The 21,200-nt window shown below is 38.9% G+C and overlaps 1 protein-coding gene across 1 annotated transcript in view; it reads right to left on the reverse strand.

Moving 5' to 3' along the window:
• Nucleotides 1-12,940, reverse strand: part of LOC145982695 (uncharacterized) — a 196,624-nt gene extending 183,684 nt beyond the window's left edge. The window contains exon 1 of the mRNA XM_083116056.1: nt 12,765-12,940. Coding sequence (XP_082972182.1) covers nt 12,765-12,833 — 69 coding nt within the window. The 5' untranslated portion in view covers nt 12,834-12,940. The remainder of the gene's footprint in view (nt 1-12,764) is intronic.
• Between the last annotated feature and the right edge of the window lie 8,260 nt (nt 12,941-21,200).

Consider the following 21,200-nt stretch of genomic DNA (forward strand, 5'->3'; position numbering starts at 1 on the left):
ACACTCTTGTCCGCGACATCGTTTGTTCACCATACTGTGCTTGCAATCGTCTGAAAATCTCAGCTGGTTTCACTTTCTCCTTCACGAGAAATTTGATTACACACCGCTGCTCCACAGCCACACTGCTTGCCGCCATGTTCGCTGCAACTGCTGCGCATGCGCGAAATACGTCATGCCGGGCGCTAGTTACTCGCGAAGGAATACATTACGTCACCCGCAAGTTTCATCATAATCCGGCTATTCATCGATTTTTTACGTACGAAAATCCCGGTCAACCTTGAACGACCCTTGTAATTTGTGCCATCGTTGAAAGCCATCTGCAAAAAATTTCGGGGTCCAGGGAAGGAAGAACACTTTTCATGACTGTCTGAACATTCAAAGCAGTGTGAAAATGTTGACCCTGCAGCTGGGACTTCAGTGCAGGAAACAAGTCACTCGGGGCCACTCAGGGCTATAAGGGGGGGGTGGTAACCTTTCCCATTTCATTTTCTCGAAGTTTATTCTGTGTTAGGCTGCCGAATGGGGACGAGCATTGTCATCCAACAGAATGACACCAGCAGAAAGGAGTCCAGGACGTTTGCGGCAAATTGCTTTTTTCACTTTCTCCAGAGTTTGGCAATAACGTGCACCATTGACTGTTTCCCCCTTTCTTCAAAAACTCTGTGAGCAATACTCCACACCGCCAAAACACAATGTTCCGCCATGACTCCTACTCGTTATGGCCAGGGCACGTTTCTCACCCAGGGTGGCTACAAACAAGCAGAAATGAAATTCCCAGACTTTTGCAGGTTTTCCAGGACAAAATTTACATTTTTCCCTGACAATTACAAACTAAACCAAATCGATGTTTTTGCAAATGGAAATAATAAACTCATACAGATCCACGTATGGTTTTGTTAAGTACCAATATTATCTTCTATGAAATTGACTTAATTTCTCTATTCTCTATGATTTGAATTCAAACTGCAAAATAGTGAATTTGGAAAATTATAACAATTCACAAGCTAGGGAAGGATTACAGAATTTTGTCATAAGCAGCAAGTTTAAAATACAATACTAGATTATTTTTAAAGTTACGACTAAATGAGATAAAAGTGAAGAATGATTGATTCAGAAATACAATTTGTAATTTATCAGTCTCTTTATACTTTCTCGGTATTATATGTTGATATTTCCAATGAGGTTTGGAACCCTTTGCATGCAAGAACCATGAGAGCGGACTCATTTTTCAATGCATAAAGCTACTTGTCTCTTCTCTGTAAAGCAAACAACTTAACTCTTTCATCAATGGGATTTCTGCTTCAGTACAGTATATCCAAGTGAAGTACTGTGAAACTGACAACATGCAGTTATACCATTAATGTTGACGAAAAGGGTATGTAGGTATTAGAAATTTAACGCAACGAATTTATAGAATTGCACTGTATAGGTACCTGATTTAGCTAACCACACATTAAAACAGTTACACACTAATAATAAAAGCTTCTGAAAGTTCATATCCGAGGGGCATCCTGAAAAAGCTCTAATGGTGCCTATACGCTGCACTAGTAGTCGTAGAGCGACAAACACACATGCAGGAAGGAAGAAGTGGCATGTAGCTTCATGCTCATGAGCAGACCGGACGTCGTGAGTGATAGTATGGTCAGACGATGGTGCAGACAATTCACGGAAGGCCAATCGAAAGTGCACAACCATACAGCTGAGTACACACGGGCCCTTTGCATCACTTCAGGTGAGAGATCTTGGACCACTCCCTGTACAGCCCTGGCCTTGAATGTACAGACTTCCATATCTTTGTTTAACTGATGAGGTTTCTTGCAGGATAAGGATTTGACACCTACACTGTGATAGAAATAGTTCCAGTCTTTGCTGTCAGACACATATGCCATGGTCATACAAAATTTAGTGCCATGCTACGACAAATGTCAGAACAACGGTGGTGATTATGCCGAAAATTAGGTTAGGACTCAATTGTTACTAATGCAATAAATTGGAACTGATATTCTTGTTTTATTTATGCCTAATTGGTAGGACCTTGATATTTTTTTTTCAAATTGGTGTATTTTCTTATTTTTTATATTTTTACTATACGGTGTTATTTTTCCAAAATTCCATATTTTCATTTTAGCGCATTTTCTGGCAAATATATGAAATTATGCCTTCCTGGTGTTTTTAAACTACTGTTTCAAATTGTAAGTCACATGGCTTACACCTCTTCGTGTTTGATATCTTGAAAGTTATTGTGGGAAAGTTATTTTCCATACCCTTTTTTAATTTTATGGTAAGGATTTTAGGTAATGGAATTTTCCCCGTATATACTGAAGGGTGCATAAGGACCTTAAGTGGCAACGCACCCAAAAAATTAAATCAATTAATCTCACGTGACAGATACCGATATATTATGACACCAAAATTTGGCATTATCTTCTTTGTGACTTGTTAGTGTTACGTTTCCCAAAATTCGCGTTTTTGTTTTAGAACATTTATCTGCCAAATATACCGAAACATAATACTCCATTGTGCTTTTAAACTACAGGGTTATTATAAATGATTGATTGACCTGATTTCATAAATTCACTGTAGCTTTATTATTTGACATATTGTCAAAAAACTTTGCAGACGTCTAGAAAAACTCAAAAAGTTTTTTTGTCACATATTACAAGTGCTCTATATGTTCCGCGCTAGCAATTCTGCAAATATCAATTCGGTAGTCAAGTTCTTCCCACACTCGGTGCAGCATGTCACTATCAATCCGTTGGAAAGCACTGTTGATGCGAGCTCTCAGTTCTGTTAGGTTTGTTGGTAGCGGAGGCGTAAACACTGTATCCTTCACATAACCCCACCCAAAAAAATTGCTTGGGGTTAGGTCCGGAGAGCGTGGAGGCCATGACAGGAATTGCTTATCATCATCCTCACCACGACCGATCCATCAGTTTGTCAATCTCCTGTTTAGGAATTCATGAACATCGAGATGGAAGTGGGGTGGAACACCATCCTGTTGGAAGATGAAGTCCACACTGTCTGTTTCCAATTGTGGCATGAGCCAATTTTCCAGCATGTCCAGATACACGTGTCCTGTTACGATCTGTTCTGAGAAGAAAAAGGGGCCATAAACTTTACACCGTGAGACTGCACAAAACACATTAACCTTTGGTGAGTTTCTAATGTGCTGCACGAAAGCGTCCCCCAGATTCGCACATTGTGTCTGTTCACTGCTCCATTCATAAAAATGTTGCTTCATCACTAAAGATGAGTTTCTCACAAAAGCCATCTTCTTCTTCCATAAGCTGTTGCAACTGTGCCGAAAATTCAAAGCGTATGACTTTGTCATCAGGAGTCAGGGCTTGTAGCAATTGCAAGCGGTAAGGCTTCTGCTTCAATCGTTTCCGTAAGATCTTCCAAGCGGTAGGCTGTGGAATGTTCAGCTCTCTGCGTGCTTCGTTCATCGACTTCTGTGGGCTTCGTGCAAAACTCGCTCGCATGCGCTCAACCGTTTCTTCAGTCACAGTAGGCCGACCAGTTGATTTCATATTACAGAGGCATCCTGAAGATGTAAATTGGGCATACCATCGCCGAATAGACTTGGCAGTTGGTGGATCTTTGTTGAACTTAGTTCGGCAGTGTTGTCGCACTGTTACGACAGAGTGATGTGAATGAAACTCGAGCACAACATAAGCTTTCTCTCATATTGAATAAATGCTCACTGCTGCGCTCTCGTGGCAGAAATCTGAAGCGAAAGTGCAACACAAAAAAACTTTTTGAGTTTTTCTATACGTCTGCAAAGTTTTTTGACAATATGTCAAATAATAAAGCTACAGTGAATTTATGAAATCGGGTCAATCATTTATAATAACCCTGTATTATTTTAAATTGTAGGTCACATGGTCTACGTATTTTCGTGACAGTTTGAAATGTTGGAACAGATTTTTGAGGAAGTAAAAGTAAAGTGCTCCACTGCACTTTTTCATGAAGGTGTATAGGGCTGTGGAGTTAGGGCCCCACACTTTCTTGATCACGGCTGAAGGTGGGGGGTGATGTGATCAGCACCACGTTCCTGGCTAACCTTTATCCCTCAAAGTTTCCTCAAGGTACGAGCTTCATATGATGCTGGGTGGGTGCCGGAGCAGTTTGAATACGTGGAAAACATCCCGGTTCTCCCCTGCAGGGGATCAACCCCGGGTCTCTCGCATAGTAGTCAGACGCCCTAACGACTGAGCTCCAATATTACTCGCTCGACAAATGCTGATGGTGCACACTTAGCTTGGTAATTCAAAACATATCTTGTGCGACAAATACGAAGATGTGGCTCCCGTGTGACAGTAGATACACACTCGATCTCCTGTTAGAACCCTGCCACTTTGCTCTGTGATGCAAATGGTTTTGATAGAAGTTGAAATTATTCGGAATTATTCCATGTACGTATAACTATATAGTTTACTCTTGAGTAAAATGTTGGAAAACTTGCATGTTCCATGTACACAAATATGGCCTAGAAAAGACAAAAATGTTGGATTTCATGGAATTTTTCGTTGTTGTAGGACATTTCGATATTTTGAACGGGCAAAAAATGTGTCCAGACATCACTGCACATTCCTAAAGATAACTTCGCAGCAATTACCATTTTTCACGGTTTTTTGGCGTTTGCGAAAAATCAATGTCCCTACTAATCGGAAATTACTTTCTGGCCACCCCTCGTATAAATCAGTAGATGGAAAATGAAAATTTAGCAGGGCTGGCAGAGAAAAGTCAATTCTTGAAGAAAGCGATTTGCTTTTATGATTGAATGATTCGAGTAAATATGATATTAAAGAATTTACATATTTATTATTAGTATTTTATTTCATAGTATTGGACATTAACCTTACTCAGTGAGAGATTAATGACCATCTCTCATGAGTTTAAACAGACAGGACAGAGAGTTGTTTTAATTTCATTGCAATACTAGTGTTGCACTTGTCAATTTTTATAACGTTCACGAATGCAGATTTATGTTTCACTTTTTTGTGATAGTATTCAATATATATCCCGTTTGGTTGGATTCTTTTTGATATCTAAGAATAGTGCAATGTCATTGTAAACGTATGTTAACTTGTGCGAAACCAGTAATACGTCAGGATGATGAAAGAAGACCTTCGTAAGCACTGCTACATTAAATAAGGTGAAGTGAGCCAGAAGAGTAATATTTACAGTCTAAAGCTCTTCTTGATTATGAATGTGATTTTTGTTGGATGTTGCAGTCCATGCAATTTCTGTCGCATGTTGTAGTGAGATAATTTGTCGGGTGGCAATATTTGACAAAAATCGTATGTATCAATGTAACCTATTTGTTTCCATGTTCCTTCAGTTTACCCAACAAAATGCCTTACTACGACGTCCGTTGACAAGCCCCCTTACTACTCCCATACGGACAAGAAAAAATTATAATTCAATATGTATTTTCCATGTAATATTTAGAGGCTTAACCTTTACTCCCCCGATGATACCATATGGTATCATCAGAGTAAGGTCGTACTGGCCCGATGATACCATATGGTATCATGGTGCTGATTACGGAGCAAGCCTGGGAAATTCATATTGATGACCAACTTAACCCCCCCCCCTCCCCGCAAGATATCCGAACAGAGTTTCACATTTTGGCTCATTATTCAACTTGTATTGCACCCAGGAACATGAAACATGTTTCAATCTCTTTTAAAACGTCCATTCTCTGAAGAGAATACTAAGGATTGCAGCTTCTCCCTAAAATAGCTGGAGGAGGGGGGGGGGCAAACTCCAGATTTTTATGTTTTATCTTCATTGAAATTCGGTGGTCGCGCCCCCAAACCCCCCTTCCTCGGTTCGACATTCTGAATTGTACACGGTTGCATGCTCAGATGGTTTAGCTGCAAAACAAAACTTATCCGAAGTAGATTGCTTCCATAGTACCCGAGTTATAACAATTTTCCTCCAAAAATGCAAATTACCTATTTTTAGTAAAAAATAGTTTCACATTTTGGCTTATTATTCAACTTGTATGGCACCCAAAAACATGAAACATGTTTCATTCTCTTTGGAAACATCCATTCTGTGAAGAGAATACTAAGGATTGCACCTTCTCCCTAAAATAGCTGGAGAAGAGGGGGCAAACTCCAGATTTTTGTTTTTTTCATTGAAATTCGGGGATCGCGCCCCCCAAACCCCCTTCTTCGGTTCGGTGTTCTGAATTTTACACGGTTGCATGCTCCGATGTTTTAGCTGCAAAACAAAATTTATCCGAAGTAGATTGCTCCCATAGTGCCAGAGTTATAACAATTTTCCTCCAAAAATGCAAATTGCCTATTTTTCGTAAAAAAAAAAAAAAGAAATCACATTTTGGCTTAATATTAAACTTCTATGGCACCAAAGAACATGAAACATGTTTCATTCTCTTGAAAAATGTCCATTCTTTGAAAATAATACTAAAGGTCGCGTCTTCTCCCCAAAATAGTGGGAGAAGAGGGGGCAAACTCCAAATTTTTATGTTTTTTCAATTGAAATTTGGGGGTTGCGCCCCCAAACTCCCCTTCCTCGGTTCGGCTTTCTGAATTGTACACTGTTGCATTCTCTGATGTTCTAGCTGCAGAACAAAACTTATCCGAAGTAGATTGCTTCCTTAGTGCCAGAGTTATAACAATTTTCCTCCAAAAATGCAAATTACCTATTTTTCGTTAAAAAAAATCACATTTTGGATAATTATTCAACTTGTATGGCACCCAAGAACATGAAATATGTTTCATTTTCTTGCGAAATGTCCATTCTTTGAAAATAATACTAAAGTTCGCGCCATCTCCCCAAAATAGCGGGGGAAGAGGGTGCAAACTAAAGCTTTTTATGTTTTTTCCATTGAAATTCGAGGGACGTGTCCCCCCTTCCTCAGTTCGGTGTTCTGAATTGTACACGGTTGCATGCTATGATCCCCTCCAGGGAACGCCGCCTTAAAGTAGCACTGACCGTGCAGGCGGAGGGGTTTGCGTGCTTTGTTGAGGCTGAGAGCTATGCCAGCGGTAGATTTTCTACCAGCAGGGTCACCCATGCTGGACAGGTCTCAGAAGAGAAGCCAGACTAAGGCGTTCTGCAACGCCCCATCTTACCTAGTATATCCTATCCCAATATTCCTACCCAGTCCCAAACAAACAAATGCGAACATCTGCATCTGTGTCCCACATTGTGGAGTGGCAAGTGCCAAGGCCTAAAGATGGCAGCCCCATCATGGCACTCGGGGTCAGAGGGCCAATAACCCACTACCCTTAAAATAGATTATTAAAGAAACCAAACGAGGAAATAGCCGGACGGACAAACTGTTGACGACCTTTGGACTTAAAAAGAAAACTGTAGTAGGGTTTTGGAAAGCAGGAAAGACCTGGAACGAGATAAGGAAGATGGCTGGAAACAGAGTCCGTTGGCGATGCTTCGTTGAGGCCCTATGCTCCGTAGCGGAGTAACAGGAAATAAGTCAAGTAAGTCAAGCATGCTATGATGTTTTAGCTGCAAAACAAAAGTTATCCTAAGCAGATTGCTCCCATAGTGCCCGAGTTATAACAATTTTCCTCCAAAGAGTGTTCGAATTTAAAATTCCCGCCGAGAAGGCCGGGCGGGAGAAATTGTCTCTCTCTCTCTCCCCTCCTGCCATCACTGGTTTCTGGCGCCGTGGTTGTGTTGCGCATAAAAGGGGCCTAAAAGTTGAGGCCGAAACTTGCGAACGAGATTTCCTGTTCCCGTGCAGAGTTCCATAACGATATCTTTAAATAAAAAAATAAAAAAAATCAATGAAGACGAAATTCCCTGACTTTTTTTGACACCTCAAATTCCCTGACTTTTCCCGGTTTTCCAGATCTGTCGCCACCCTGTCACCGCATGACTCCCGCTAATCACGTGCCGCACATGCACGGTAGCCCGCACGAACATTGCATTGTGTGCAAATGTACAGGAAAGACGAAATAACACATTGCTAGTTTTATTTCATTTATCGGGCTCATACTTTCTCCCCCCCCCCCAAAAAAAGGGAAACTTTTTCCGTGAACGACCCTCGTACATGGTCTTGTGTGTTAACCAAAATTTTCTCCTGAGAAAAGTTTACCAAAATAAAACTATTTTTAAATTATGTGCACTTCAATAGTGAAGTTTGTGCATCCACCAGGGTAGACATTGAGGATGTTGCGGTGCCTAAAGAACAGTTTCCAGTTTCGACAGGCATGTTGAGGGATCAGGCAGCAGTCTCAACTAAATTGTATTTTTTCAAAATTATTGAATCAAAGTTTTCCTTTGGAATAAACTTCCTATTGACAGGGAATGCAAGCCTTGAATTGAAAATTCCAGTTCCCTGGAACCCACTTATTGTGTTTGAAGCAGGTATCTTTTGCCACGCTTTTCCAAGGAGTTCATAAAAAAACATCTTTACCCAGTGAACTTGCAACATGCTTTCATTTGTTAGTCTAACAATAAAGAATTCCACACATCACTTTTCAATGGTTTAAAAACAGCAACATCAAGGAGTTGGGAGTATTGCACTGCTGTGTGGAGGCAACTTGAGTACTGATACATTTTCTTGCTGTGTCAAGGTTATCACCTCAATGGAGAGATGGCTCACATGACCATCCAAAATGCTTAGTAATGGCAGTCTTTCTTTAGGAACGGATGTAAGAAATTGTTTGAAACCATGAATAAAACGTTGCACAGTACATCCAACCATTTTCTGCAGCATGGTAGGTTGTACCGGGGAACGCATCTTTACTCATCCAGCTGGACATGTTCTTCCCCGTGAATATTATGAGGGGTGGTAAAATGTCACCAGCAGCATTAACACAAGTGAGGACAGTTGTTGCTTCTCTTCCTGTTCCTTGGGTCCGTCCTTCAGCAGGCAACCCTGTGTCACCTATAACCTTTCCAGTGCTTAACATCATGGATGATTGATGTTTCATCCAGGTTGAACACATTTTCAGGCTTGTTTTGCAGCTACAGTTCTCTTATCAGACATTCCAGAAGATCAAAAAAAACATACACTATGAAGCACGTGTGCTCTGTGATTTCTGGTTATCTGAGGGTCAGTTTATGCCTCTGTGTAAACCCTTGAAACATTCATGACTGGGTTGCCCATCATGTGAAGCTAACTCCTCCCCTTCTCTAGCAGGAATCTCAAGAGTGTCTGCCTCCTTCATCAGTTAACTTTAAAGCAGGTAACACTTTTTGTCTCTTGCACCTGTTTCAAGTTCGTTCAGGGCATTGCCTAACTCTTCTGCACTGTAGTTTCCTCCCACACCCCTTCTTGTTTTTCTCATGTAGTTACGTGGCACTATTCAAACTGAAAAGAGCAAGAAGTAGCAATTTCAAAATTCAACAGCACTGATCACACTTTCCCTGGTAACTTGATCACACTTTCCCAAACACAGTGAATTTGCGGGCAAGTGTGATCAACAACAACAGGAACCTCTCATTTGAGCACAGAAAGAAATAGAAGTAACTTGTAGGTCCTACCATTTACCCAGCATTGGCCTTTTCACAATCCTTTGATTTTCCTGAGAGACAGAAATTTTTTTACGCATATGAGAAATTTCAGTTTGAAATACTTTGTACTGGCATTTTCACATGCCCTTCCTGTATGCTTGCAGCAATGAACACATATCCAGAATCATTCAAAGTATGCATGATCATCAGTTTTCTTTAACCATCAGTTCCAAATACTTAGAACTGCAGCTTCCGTTTTGTAACTGGACATCACACTTACCTAGGCTTACCATATTTTTTTGGGTCCAACCCAGGACATATTCGAGATCAACTCATTACTGCTGAATTTTAGTTTTCTTTTTACAAAGATAAATTGAAATTACTTAAAAGCCTCAACATTTTATTGGAACATTAAACTATAAATTGTACAAGAAAAATATTAACATTATTTTCTAAAATCTCTTATGTTTGTTGAAGCAGTAGCATTAATAGAACCCCAATGTTTAACTGTTTTCACCTGGTCTTCAATATCACCTCTTCCTTTATGTGCAAGAGAAAATACTCCATTACAGAGTTTACATTGCACACTTTCACTGTCACTGTCGTTACACAGCTTCAAGAATTTGTATTCCTGCTGCAGGTTAACAAATACACTTTCGCCCATTGCCAAATGCAAAGCCCTTGTAAATAATTATAATTATCAAAAACGTGTAGACGAGTTACTTCACACGCGGTAACTGTTCAGATTGTTTTATGATTTCTCCTATCACAAAGACTAATTATCGTATAATTTTTGAAATCATTGTTACTCGAAATTTGAGTCTTCCTTAAAGTAACGAGCACTGTTTTCACTCGAAAAAAATTATTTATGTTGCAAAAAACAACTTGAAAATTACCTTATGCACTTCTCAACTTCTCATGGACAAGATATTCTCCATCGAAAACCGACAGTAAATATCGTAGAAGGGTAAGACTACTTTACATCCTTTTCCTAAGGAATACATGTCGGTAAATTTCTCATATCGGACAAACGGCTGAAATTTGCTAGTTCATTTAATTTGAATATTCATACTTACATATTCTGCATTGAGAAACATTGCTGAAGGTGGCATTTCGCTTATTTCACGGAAATAAGCTCTATTTGCAACATATCGAGTAAGTTTTCTTCGTTTCTCTTTGCCTTCGGTAACACGCAAAATGGCAATCACAGTTTCACTACCGTACTCGGCATGCAGTGTTTCCAGTGTGGGGCTACGCATATTTTTTTCAAAACCAATTTTTAACTATTATAACCTATACGTGACACTACCTAACCTAACCTTACCAGAAATGGTTTGTGGGGCTATGTATGAATGGTTCGTGGGGCTATGCGTCAATGGTTTGTGGGGCTACATAGGTATTTTTGGGTGCAGTTGGGTGGAAACACTGCATGCCGAGTACGGTACTGAAACTGTGACCGCCATTTTGCGTGTTACCAAAGGCAAAAAGAAACGAAGAAAACTTACACGATATGTCGCAAATAGAGCTTATTTCCGTGAAATAACTTAATGCCACCTTCAGCAATGTTTCTCAATGCAGAATAGGTAAGTATGAATATTCAAATTAAATGAACTAGCAAATTTGGTACTCCTTTACTATATTGGAGACACCAATCAATGATTTATTTTGCAATTTTTTACGTTGCTAACGTACTATTCTGCATGGCGGAACATTTCTTTAGGTGAAATAATGAATTTCTAACGAAAATAATGTCTATTTCTTACATTAACGAGTACTTACTGTTGTTCCTTATTGCCCAAAAACCATCCACGGGTGGCCCCAAAAACCATTAACGTTAGACCAAAAATTTGCTATAGCCCCACGAATCCTCACGGGGACGAGGTATTCCTACTAGGTTAGGTTAGGCCTGTTAGGTTAGGTTCCATTAGCACTCCTTTCGTTCAATTTAGCATATACGGACAACATCGGCTTGTAGCAGCAGCAATAGTGCATCGGAAATAGATTTTCGTAGAAAACCACATGCATTCGCATTAAAATGGAGGTACTTGTTTACTATCCTTCAGACACATTTATTTATTTTTACAGAAGAAACTACTTACCGTAATAAGTTCCTGTAGCATTGTCGAACATCGGGAAGGTGTTTTGTGTGATGTGGGAATGTTTCATAGCTGAAATTCATGTTGTTCGTTGAAAATTAATTCTCCGATGAAGAATAGCTAGCCCCACGAACCATTGGCGCATGGATAGTTCTGTTAGGTTAGGAAACATAGTTAAAATTTGGTGTCGTGTTAGTATCAGGATCTAGAAATTGGAAATAATTGCGAACCATAGGCGCTAGCCCCACGAACCATTGGTTAGGTTAGTTCTGTTAGGTTAGGAAACCTAGTTCAAATTTCATCAAAACAACGTTGATACACCTTCAGGAATGTTCCGCGAAGCAGATACGTAAGTACGAATGTCAAAAATTGACGAAACGAAAAAATTAGAGGTGTCCAAAGGATAGTAAATTTTTACCAAAATGGATCAAAACTACATTCCCGAACATCAAAAACGCTACAAAAATGATTTGCGTAAGTACTTTCTCCTGTAAATTTGAAGAAATCAGTCTTCGGTATAGTAAAGTGTTACCGCAAATTTCAGCCGTTTGTCCGATAAGAGAAATTTACCCTTTATTTTAATGCTAAGGGAATCAAACCTAACCTAACCACGAAAGCATATATTGAACAAAACCTTAAGTAATCGCTAAAACCCCGCAGTATGTGTTAACAGACGTACATCGAAATCGAACCATGTAAAAATTGCATTCGTAGCATGATGAAATTGCAATAAAACAAAAGGAACTTAGGCCCCATATAAGTTGGACCTTCATTCGTAGCATGATGAAATTGCAATAAAACAAAAGGAACTTAGGCCCCATATAAGTTGGACCTTTTGTCACATTTTAGGTCCATTGCAAAACGCCGTACATATCCTAAAAATTCTTATTTGCCAACTACGTTATTTATTAATATAATTAATGAGCATTCGGTAGCTGGCGTGCAGCATTTAACGGCTCGATGTATTAAGTGAATATTCTGAAAAAAAAATCAGTGTACTCAATTTGAGGCAAACGTGAATACGTGCATGTATGTTTACATTTCATAATCGAGAACTACTGAACATTTTTATTCCTCATAATGGATACAATGGTATACGACATGTACACAGTTACATCTTACAAAACTATAACTGTCAGTTCAGAGAGAAACGTTTCCGAACGTTTAAAAACGTTTGTGGCAATGTGATCTTTTGATGACACAACTTACCTCTCGTGAGCTATTTAATGTTTCACAGCCTTGGCATTCGCCAAGATAAAATCCATAATCTGAAGCCATGACGAATATGAACTTTTACACACAAACAACTGCAAACTATCAGAATTCTGACTGAAATGTCGGCTTTCTAAAGCCTCTCGTTACTGTCCTACCACGCCATTTAACATATACACACGCCCACACACGCCGTCCGCCGTCGTGAGCATAGTTGCCAAATGCCAGTAACTTCTTATTCATTTAGTTTTTCCCCAACCAACAAAAAATATTACTTTTAGCCAACTTCTTCTTCTTCTTTTTAACTGTACTCGTCAGCATTATGTCGACTTTGGATTTGTTTTAATGTTGGCCGAGTCTGCTGCCACGTGCGTGCAGGCAGGGCTACTGCTCGTCCCTTCAACTTAGCATGACCCACAGTCACTTGTTACTGTGCAAAACAAGTATCTTGTAACTTCCAGTGCAAAAATCTGTGCTCTATTTCTTGGAGATGAATTATGCACTAGCAGTATTTACTATAATCATAGAAAAGTTAGGTAATAGAAGTGGAAGCTACATTTAAACCTCGCTGCGCTTTGAAATTGCATTTCCATCGGTGGCCAGTAGATGGCGCGGCCGTCTTCTTTTGCTGCTCGCAGTAAATAGGGGGGGGAGATTCATTGTCCCACTGGAGTGTCCTTCACCACAGAAAGGACAGGGGTGGGTTGTGAAACAGGTTTTCTGAAAACGAGGGGGGAATATATGTCTTTTTCTGATTTCATGCAGTTCGTGAATTTACGGAATGAGGACTTTGCCAGGCAGCTACATTACATACCCTACCAGGGCGCGAAATCATTGAAGATTGACTTTTTGGGAGGGGGGGCCAAGAACATTGTGGTCTACACAGACATACACAAACTATACATATATATTATGTATGTGCATGAAACTTTTCAAATTTTCTACCAAGCAACTGAGAAGAAAGAGCCTATATGATTAATATTTATAATGTTATTAAATATAAAAGTAAATTACTAAACATGTAAAAATACATTAGTATTTAATACATATAAGGGAATTTATTTGATATTTTTTATGTATCAGATATTTATAACTGCCTTCTCGATTGCGCTGTGAATACGTTTTCGCCTTGCAATCAAGGAGTCCCGGGTTCGATACCTGGTGGAGGCACATAGTGGTTCGGATCCCACTTTAAACTATCGTTTGATTGACTTGTTATTGATTTTTAGTTTTGGTTATTATGTATAGGTTTTCTACCTACCTGTGGGTGATCGCGGTGATAGGGTTGAAATAAAACATTATCTCTTATGCATGCCTTTAGAATCGGTTTGGATGGAAGGGGGAAGGGTGCGTGGTATTCGCATTAACACAAGGTTAGTCGAGCAACTGTGCAGAATAAGGTTGACTAACAATGGCAGTGAGCCTAAAGTATCCAAAGTAAACATATATTGCTTAAATATGTCTGCATTATACAGTGACTCAACTACAGGGGGGACAGGGGCTAATGCGAGCAATTACCCCTTCGATTTCAAATTTTATGCAAATAAAAATTCATTTTGTAAAATTTTCTTGCTTGTTTCGCTCGCATTATCTGCTATTCTTGTTTTCATCAAGTTCAGAAGGGCGGCGGGAGTCAGCCATTGGGCACGAATGATCTAAAAAAAGTTGTAAAAGAGAGAATGCCATGGCGTCCAGGGAAATTAATTGCGCACTAATAAATCAATATTGTTTTCAATTGTACAAATTGGATCTAAAAATATTTGAGGTATCTATCTGCATTTTTCCGGACCTTCTCATCGGACTAAAATGTATGATATAAAGTAATCCCCTCACATTAGCCTTCTAATACTAATAGTAACTAATGTATTCAACAATGTGCTCATTTCTGTTTTGGGGGTTGAACTGGACCTCTGGATTTCCAGTGTTAACCCAGCATCACAAGTTCAATTGAAATCTAGTAGAAGGAAATATGGCGGAACTCCAGCCTTGAAAGACGGGTAATAGGGCGGTGATGGGACTTCATTCACTGAAAATTCGTCACTCAATGAAAGTCGATCGGAAAGACTGAATTCCGAAAAGGATTTCAATTTTAATAATAGTGGACATTATTAATAATAATTTCAACAATAGCATTTCTTTTCGATATATTTCATGAAACAAGACCTTTTTATATTAATAATAGATCATCAGTGCGGGAGTTGTAGGTGTGGAGAAGGAGTGCAGAGGGGTGCTTTTCCCCCAGTTATGTACATTTCCATTAACCATCCCCTCCTGCTAGGATAATTTGCATAAGCATCCCCCACTTCTTCATTGTCTCCATGCTGATCTACACAAAGACCCTCCTCGACAAAGAGGCCTCCCCGATGGCGCAGTGGTAGCGTCGTCGCCTTGTAATCAAGGGGTCCCGGGTTCGATACCCGGTGGAGGCACAAGTGGTTCGGATTCCACTTTAAACTGTAGGTCCAGTCCCGATTAGCCTTACTGTGCATAAAGTGGACTTAAAACACCAAATCAATCCAATCCTCCTCGACCAAGCATACCAGCTATAGGAGTATCCACTTCGAGCACTGTAGATCATAAAATAAAAACACACTGGAAAGAAGGAAATGTCCACAGAATTTCAATATGGAAGAAAAATGAACTTCACAAAATGCCCCCAAATAATGGTAACATTTAACCCATACGCTGTGAACCCTTAGGGCAAAGGGATAATTCGACTCCACATCAAACTGAGTTTTGGGACCACTTTGAAGTAACATGGAACAGGTGTAAACTATTTTAGAGTTTTTTTCAGCTCTTATTTGAATATAAAAAGGCTTAGAGCCATCTTGAAAATATTTGATGTGAAGTTACATTCAAATACCACACGTAAAATTAAAATTAGTGATAAAAGTTCATGATTTATCAAATTTAATTCTTTATATTGTGCAGCAACAAAGCAACGACTGGTTGAGTAACTGGATCTTTCTATACTGGATTCATGCAAGAAATAATAAGTTATGTCAGCGTTTCGTTAAAAAACGCAAGAAAAGTTTTTTAGTGCCTAAAAACCTATTTTGCTTGTTAGAACCTATTTTAGGTTCCACTGTTACCTGTGCAATACAAAGTGGTCTGATCTGTGTGGTCTTGCTCACTTTGGCGTCACTTCCATGCTTTGTGGCATTCACGCCTTGCAAACTAACATTTCAGCATTGAAGTTTGCACCACTCACTATATTTTTGTTGTAAGATTTTCAGAATATAAGATGATCCTCACAGACAAAATTGCGGAGTTTTACTGTGGATAACATGAAAACAGATTGGTGCCTAACTATACGGCGATGAGTGGATTTTAATAGCAAATTTCCAATGTTGAGTTCTGCCATCACCGTAGGGTTAGGCAACACACATAACGTTATGCAAGATAGTGCATATTTCAGGATATATGTGTCCCATTTTCATTGCCGGTGACTATACCTAATCAGCAGTATTCAGAAATTTTGAACTATTTTAATTTATTTTTAACCTACTTCAGGATTTTTCGAGTCTAACTTAAGAATTTTAGGACCTATTTCAGGATTTTTAGAACCTATTTTAGGGTTTTTCGAACCTATTTTAGGATTTTTCGAGCCTAACTTAAGATTTTTAGGACCTATTTCAGGATTTTTAGAATCTAAAAATCCGAGGTCTAGTTATGAGATATGGGATTTTTCCTATAGATGTCCACCTGCGAGCAAGGAAGTTAATTCTGCATTTCGGAGGGGACACATATGTTAAGTTAGCCGAGCCCGTCTGGCCGAACCAGAAAGCCCCTGCTTATTATCGAAGATGTCGTATCATATGTTACTGGAAACCAGATTTCTGTCTTGTAAATTAAATTATTTCATAAGCGACACTTCCTGTTGAATTTCTAGCTATATAAAATTTCAGAAGCAGAGAGAGAGAAAGAATATTGCGGGGCTGGTTCTACACCTCGCCACACCCTGCATTGCCGGGCGGCCACTACGCCACTGTCTCTAATTATTATGATCAATTGAGCTTTCGTGGCTCCCTTCAGTAGCTGTTATGTCAATCTTCGCAGGTTTCAGATTCAAATCTTCTGTGGAAAAATAGCGACGCATTGGCTTCGAGGAGGAGGGGGGGGTAACCTTGAGTTAGGACTTACTCACTGTCGTAATGTTCCCAAGTTTACGACCGCAACCATTACCCCGATGCCCAAACTGCTCGCGGATCTGATTCAGGTTTTGCCCGCTTTTGAAGGTCCTACAGGCATTTTCTTCCCCCAACTCTCGTGTTTACAATCCCGCCAGAGCCAGTTTCTCTGTGACGCAGGCCCGTAGCCAGGAATTTTTAGTAGGGAGGCGAAGTCAATCCTAGAGGGGGCAAATTTTTAATATATTGTATTGCATTGGAAGCGATGCCTCCTTTTCCCTGCTCCAAAAGTGATAAGTAACAGGAAAGGGATGATATCTTGAAACTCCAACGAACAAAAAAAGTTCGAGCAACATCAAATAACAGTATTTCGATAATGACCTTTCCGGACTACCAAAGAATACAAAGATCAAGTTTAACATAAATAGGCTAATCGGGACTGTATCTACGTTATATTTACAGGTCAATAATGTTAATAGACGATTAATATGTACCAACAGCTTTGGGCTTCTCTGCAGAACTGATTAAGGAAGACGTTTATAAATCGTGCTTCATAATGTTTTTCTCTAGTTTCCAGTATGCAAGATTTTTACGCACAAAGGAATCTAACGAGAATCCAAGAACATCATTGTGTTGTGTTAGGCAAGAAAAATAAAATTAATTATATAATAATGGTTACATATTATCTACACTTTGATGAATTGTGTAAACATTTAAAAATTTTTATGCCTAGTTGCTAAAACATTAAAATGGGTCCCTTACTCCACCATGGATTCTATTTGCTTCAAATGAAAGACTCTTGCATCACTTCAGACAATCTTTGCCTACGTTAACCATTTTGCAAAATATTGTGTTGACACCTGACAAACAAATAGGAATCCCTTGATTGATCAGCGACTTCTTGGATTACACTGTCATCATTAATATTTCATGTTTTATCAAGTTTTATCGAGGTAAATGCTGTATCCTCTTTACATTTTGAAAAATACCTTCCTTAATGACTATGATACGAAACCGAAAGATATAAGGGGCCTCCTTCGCTTTACCCCATTTCCGCGGCACGAAGTCTCTGAGCAGCTTATAGTCACCACTTTTTGAGCAGAAGAGTACAAACCCCAAATATCAGGGATTTTTATTCTGATACTAATTTTTACCAGTCACACAATGGCTTAAGATATATGAATAAAATTACGAGAATCCACTACATAGCAGAATAGTTGACATAATTATTTGTCAAAAAATTAGGTTGTGCCTGAGGTAGGTTTAACAGACAACTTCTGCTACAGACACAATTTATTATTATAAATATAAGAAAATAAATAGAATGTAATTTGAGAGATTTTCAATTGTATTTATTTCACTGCAGCTTTTTTCTACTTGTCATTTTCTTGAACCTATATTCATAAGGTGCAGCCTGATAACATTGACAACTTTCACAGTGTGTGCAGGACATCAAGGCAAGCAACTTTTCTCAGTCACTATTTGCGCCTCTAATTCATCTTTCGATGTTACAAGCAATCAAAATAGGCATCTTCTGTCCTTAATGGATGCAATCCCATTGTAAGCTTCGTAGTTGCAAATGTCATTTATTTTTACTGCCGTTTAAAATTCTGAGAGCAATATATAACATGCTATTGAAACGATATCATGCAAACAGTCAGGGTTAAAACTTAACTTTTCCTTTATAAAATGGATATCATAACACACACCTATGTTGCTTACCATATTTGATGCGTTTGCATAGAGAAATGATTCATAAGATTTGAAATTGATATTTACACTCCATAAGATGCTTAGTATAACACTATCGAACTACAAATTTTATCGCTTTCTAACCGAAATAATAATTGTGAAACACTATCACATTTTCATCGTGTTTGATAATAATTTGAGCCAGTAAGCTGTCCTACGTTCACTAGCCGACCTACATGGTGGGATGATTACATAACACACTGCGAAGCCAGGGGTTCCAGGTTCGAGCCTGGGCATGAGTCTTCTTTGTGAGCAGAGGCGAAACCACAATTTTTTATCTGGAGAGGGGGGTCAAGTACCAGGACAAACGTGCCAATAATAATAATAGTAGTATAGTGGTGGTAATGGTAGTAATAATAGTAGCATTACAAGACGTTATTATCGTCGTAAATCATGCAAAAGGGGATAGAAGTCGGTGCTAAAGCATTTGTGTTTGAACAAATTATTTGAAATATTTTTCCAACACGTTCAATTTCATATTAGCTAATAATGGAAAACAAGCACACAAACCGTATTTTTCAAGGACAGAATAATGACGAACATTATTATTTTGTACATATGACAAGTATAACTTTCATGTATACAATATATATTTTAAACATATGTAACATAGAGCGACATAAAATAAGAAAACACATATGCAACATGTTAACGCTAAATTGTGTACGTATTCAAAGTTTCTTTAATATATATATATATATAATTTAAATACATTACATGGTCAATTCATCCGCCAAATTGTCTCTCAAATGTGAACGCTCCATTTCCTCAAAAGAATTGTTCATGCATTTAAGCAGCAACAGTCTGAAGTATATATCTGGCCTTACCTCTCTCTCGGGTAATTTAGAATGCATTACAGAAAATAATCATATTGGGATCGAAGCGAGCAGGAAAATCTTTAGTATCAAATATTTGCAAACTGAAAACAATATTTATTTAATAGGGCGCAACAAATTTCACGGGGAACATGGCATTCTCTTTAACATTTTTTTTTTATTTAGATCGTTTTGGCTCCCAGGGCTGACTCCCGCCGCCCCCTAGCTATAGCTCTGAACGTGGGACTATAAGAATAGCAGATATTGATCTTGCTCGCTTCGCTCGCAAGAAAATTTTACGAAATGTACTTTTATTTGTAAAAAAAAATTGAAATCGAGGGAGCAATTGCCCCTCTTTGTCCCCTGCAAGTGCCCTTAGCCGTCTGGAGGAAAATAGCAAGAAACACTTGAAAACTAATTCCAACTTGAGTATCCATTTTGTTCTACTATTCTTAGATTCTGCTAGTCATGTTTCTTTACTTCAATGTTTGCCCCCTCCCAGATTGGACTTCCGTTCAAGATTGGGTGGGGGGACAATGCCCCTACGCCCTGTGGTTGCAGCACTGGTTGTGAGTGTCTCTTCATCAATTTCACGTCACTCCCTCTCTCTATCACATGAATCGCTATTACCAAAAGGTAGACTTGGGAAACAAAAAATTATGCTGTTCAAACTTCTTAGCAACACATCCAAGAAAAACATCCAAATACATTAGGCACTTTTAATACAAGACTACTCAAAATATCGCAACTGTTCTACATACTGAAAATTGGTCAATCATTTCCCGAAGTTTGAATCTGGAAGAGATTTTATTCCCCAAATCCTGATCCGACATTATACGGAATCCCACACACCTTCATAAATCACAAAATCAATAAATGTCTTTGTTATGTTGCTAGAGTAATACAGGATCAAATTGTAAAGATAAGTGAGAATTCCAGGTAGATATGTATTCTGTATTTTTTACAGGGGGGGCAGTTGCCCCTCCAATCCCTATAGCTACAGGCCTGCTGTGACGTCACCTACGTAGGTGAAACTTCTTCCGAGGGTCCCCATTTCAGCAACGAAAACATGTTGATTTGAAGAGGGGGGGCGTATGTCAGGCTCACACAAAGCATTTGGGGGGGGCAGATTCGAAAGTGTTGAATGCTCAATTGATTGAATTAGGTTATTTACGTCGTTTTCTGCCACTTTGGCTAATCACGGCGATGAGGATGAGTGATGATATGATGAAATTCATATGAGAACACCATGCCCAGGCCGGGCATCGAAATACACGTAGAACGAAACAATTTAATAATGATTGACTACTATAAATGTGGAGCTGAAAAAAAGGAAGGGGTGGGCTGACATCTGATTGGTGTCGTTCTGTCCGAGTCACTAAATAGCTATCCAGGTTCTTTACTCTGGTAGTGAGAAATTGGAATTTCAATAATATTACATCCTTTGTAATGTTATAACTAGGGCTAGGATTTTGATGCAAATGCATATTTTTTTTGGTAAGGCAGAAACATTGCATAAGTAGATAGGAACGTATTTTACACGTAAGTGAATAAATGGGAACGCCATTGTTTGGGCATTTTTTTGCAATTCTTTGAACCTTTTTGAAGTAAATGTAATTTTTTAGACTTTTTAAACCGTTTGTCATTTTTCGGCCTTTTTTTAAGTCATTTTATGAATTTTCTACATTTTGGTGAAAGAAGGGACATTTTACATGCAAATGTAACCCTTTGAAGGA

This window comes from Lepisma saccharinum, unplaced genomic scaffold (assembly GCF_977018435.1).
Source record: "Lepisma saccharinum unplaced genomic scaffold, izLepSacc3.1 HAP1_SCAFFOLD_340, whole genome shotgun sequence".
Taxonomy (NCBI): Eukaryota; Metazoa; Arthropoda; class Insecta; order Zygentoma; family Lepismatidae; genus Lepisma; species Lepisma saccharinum.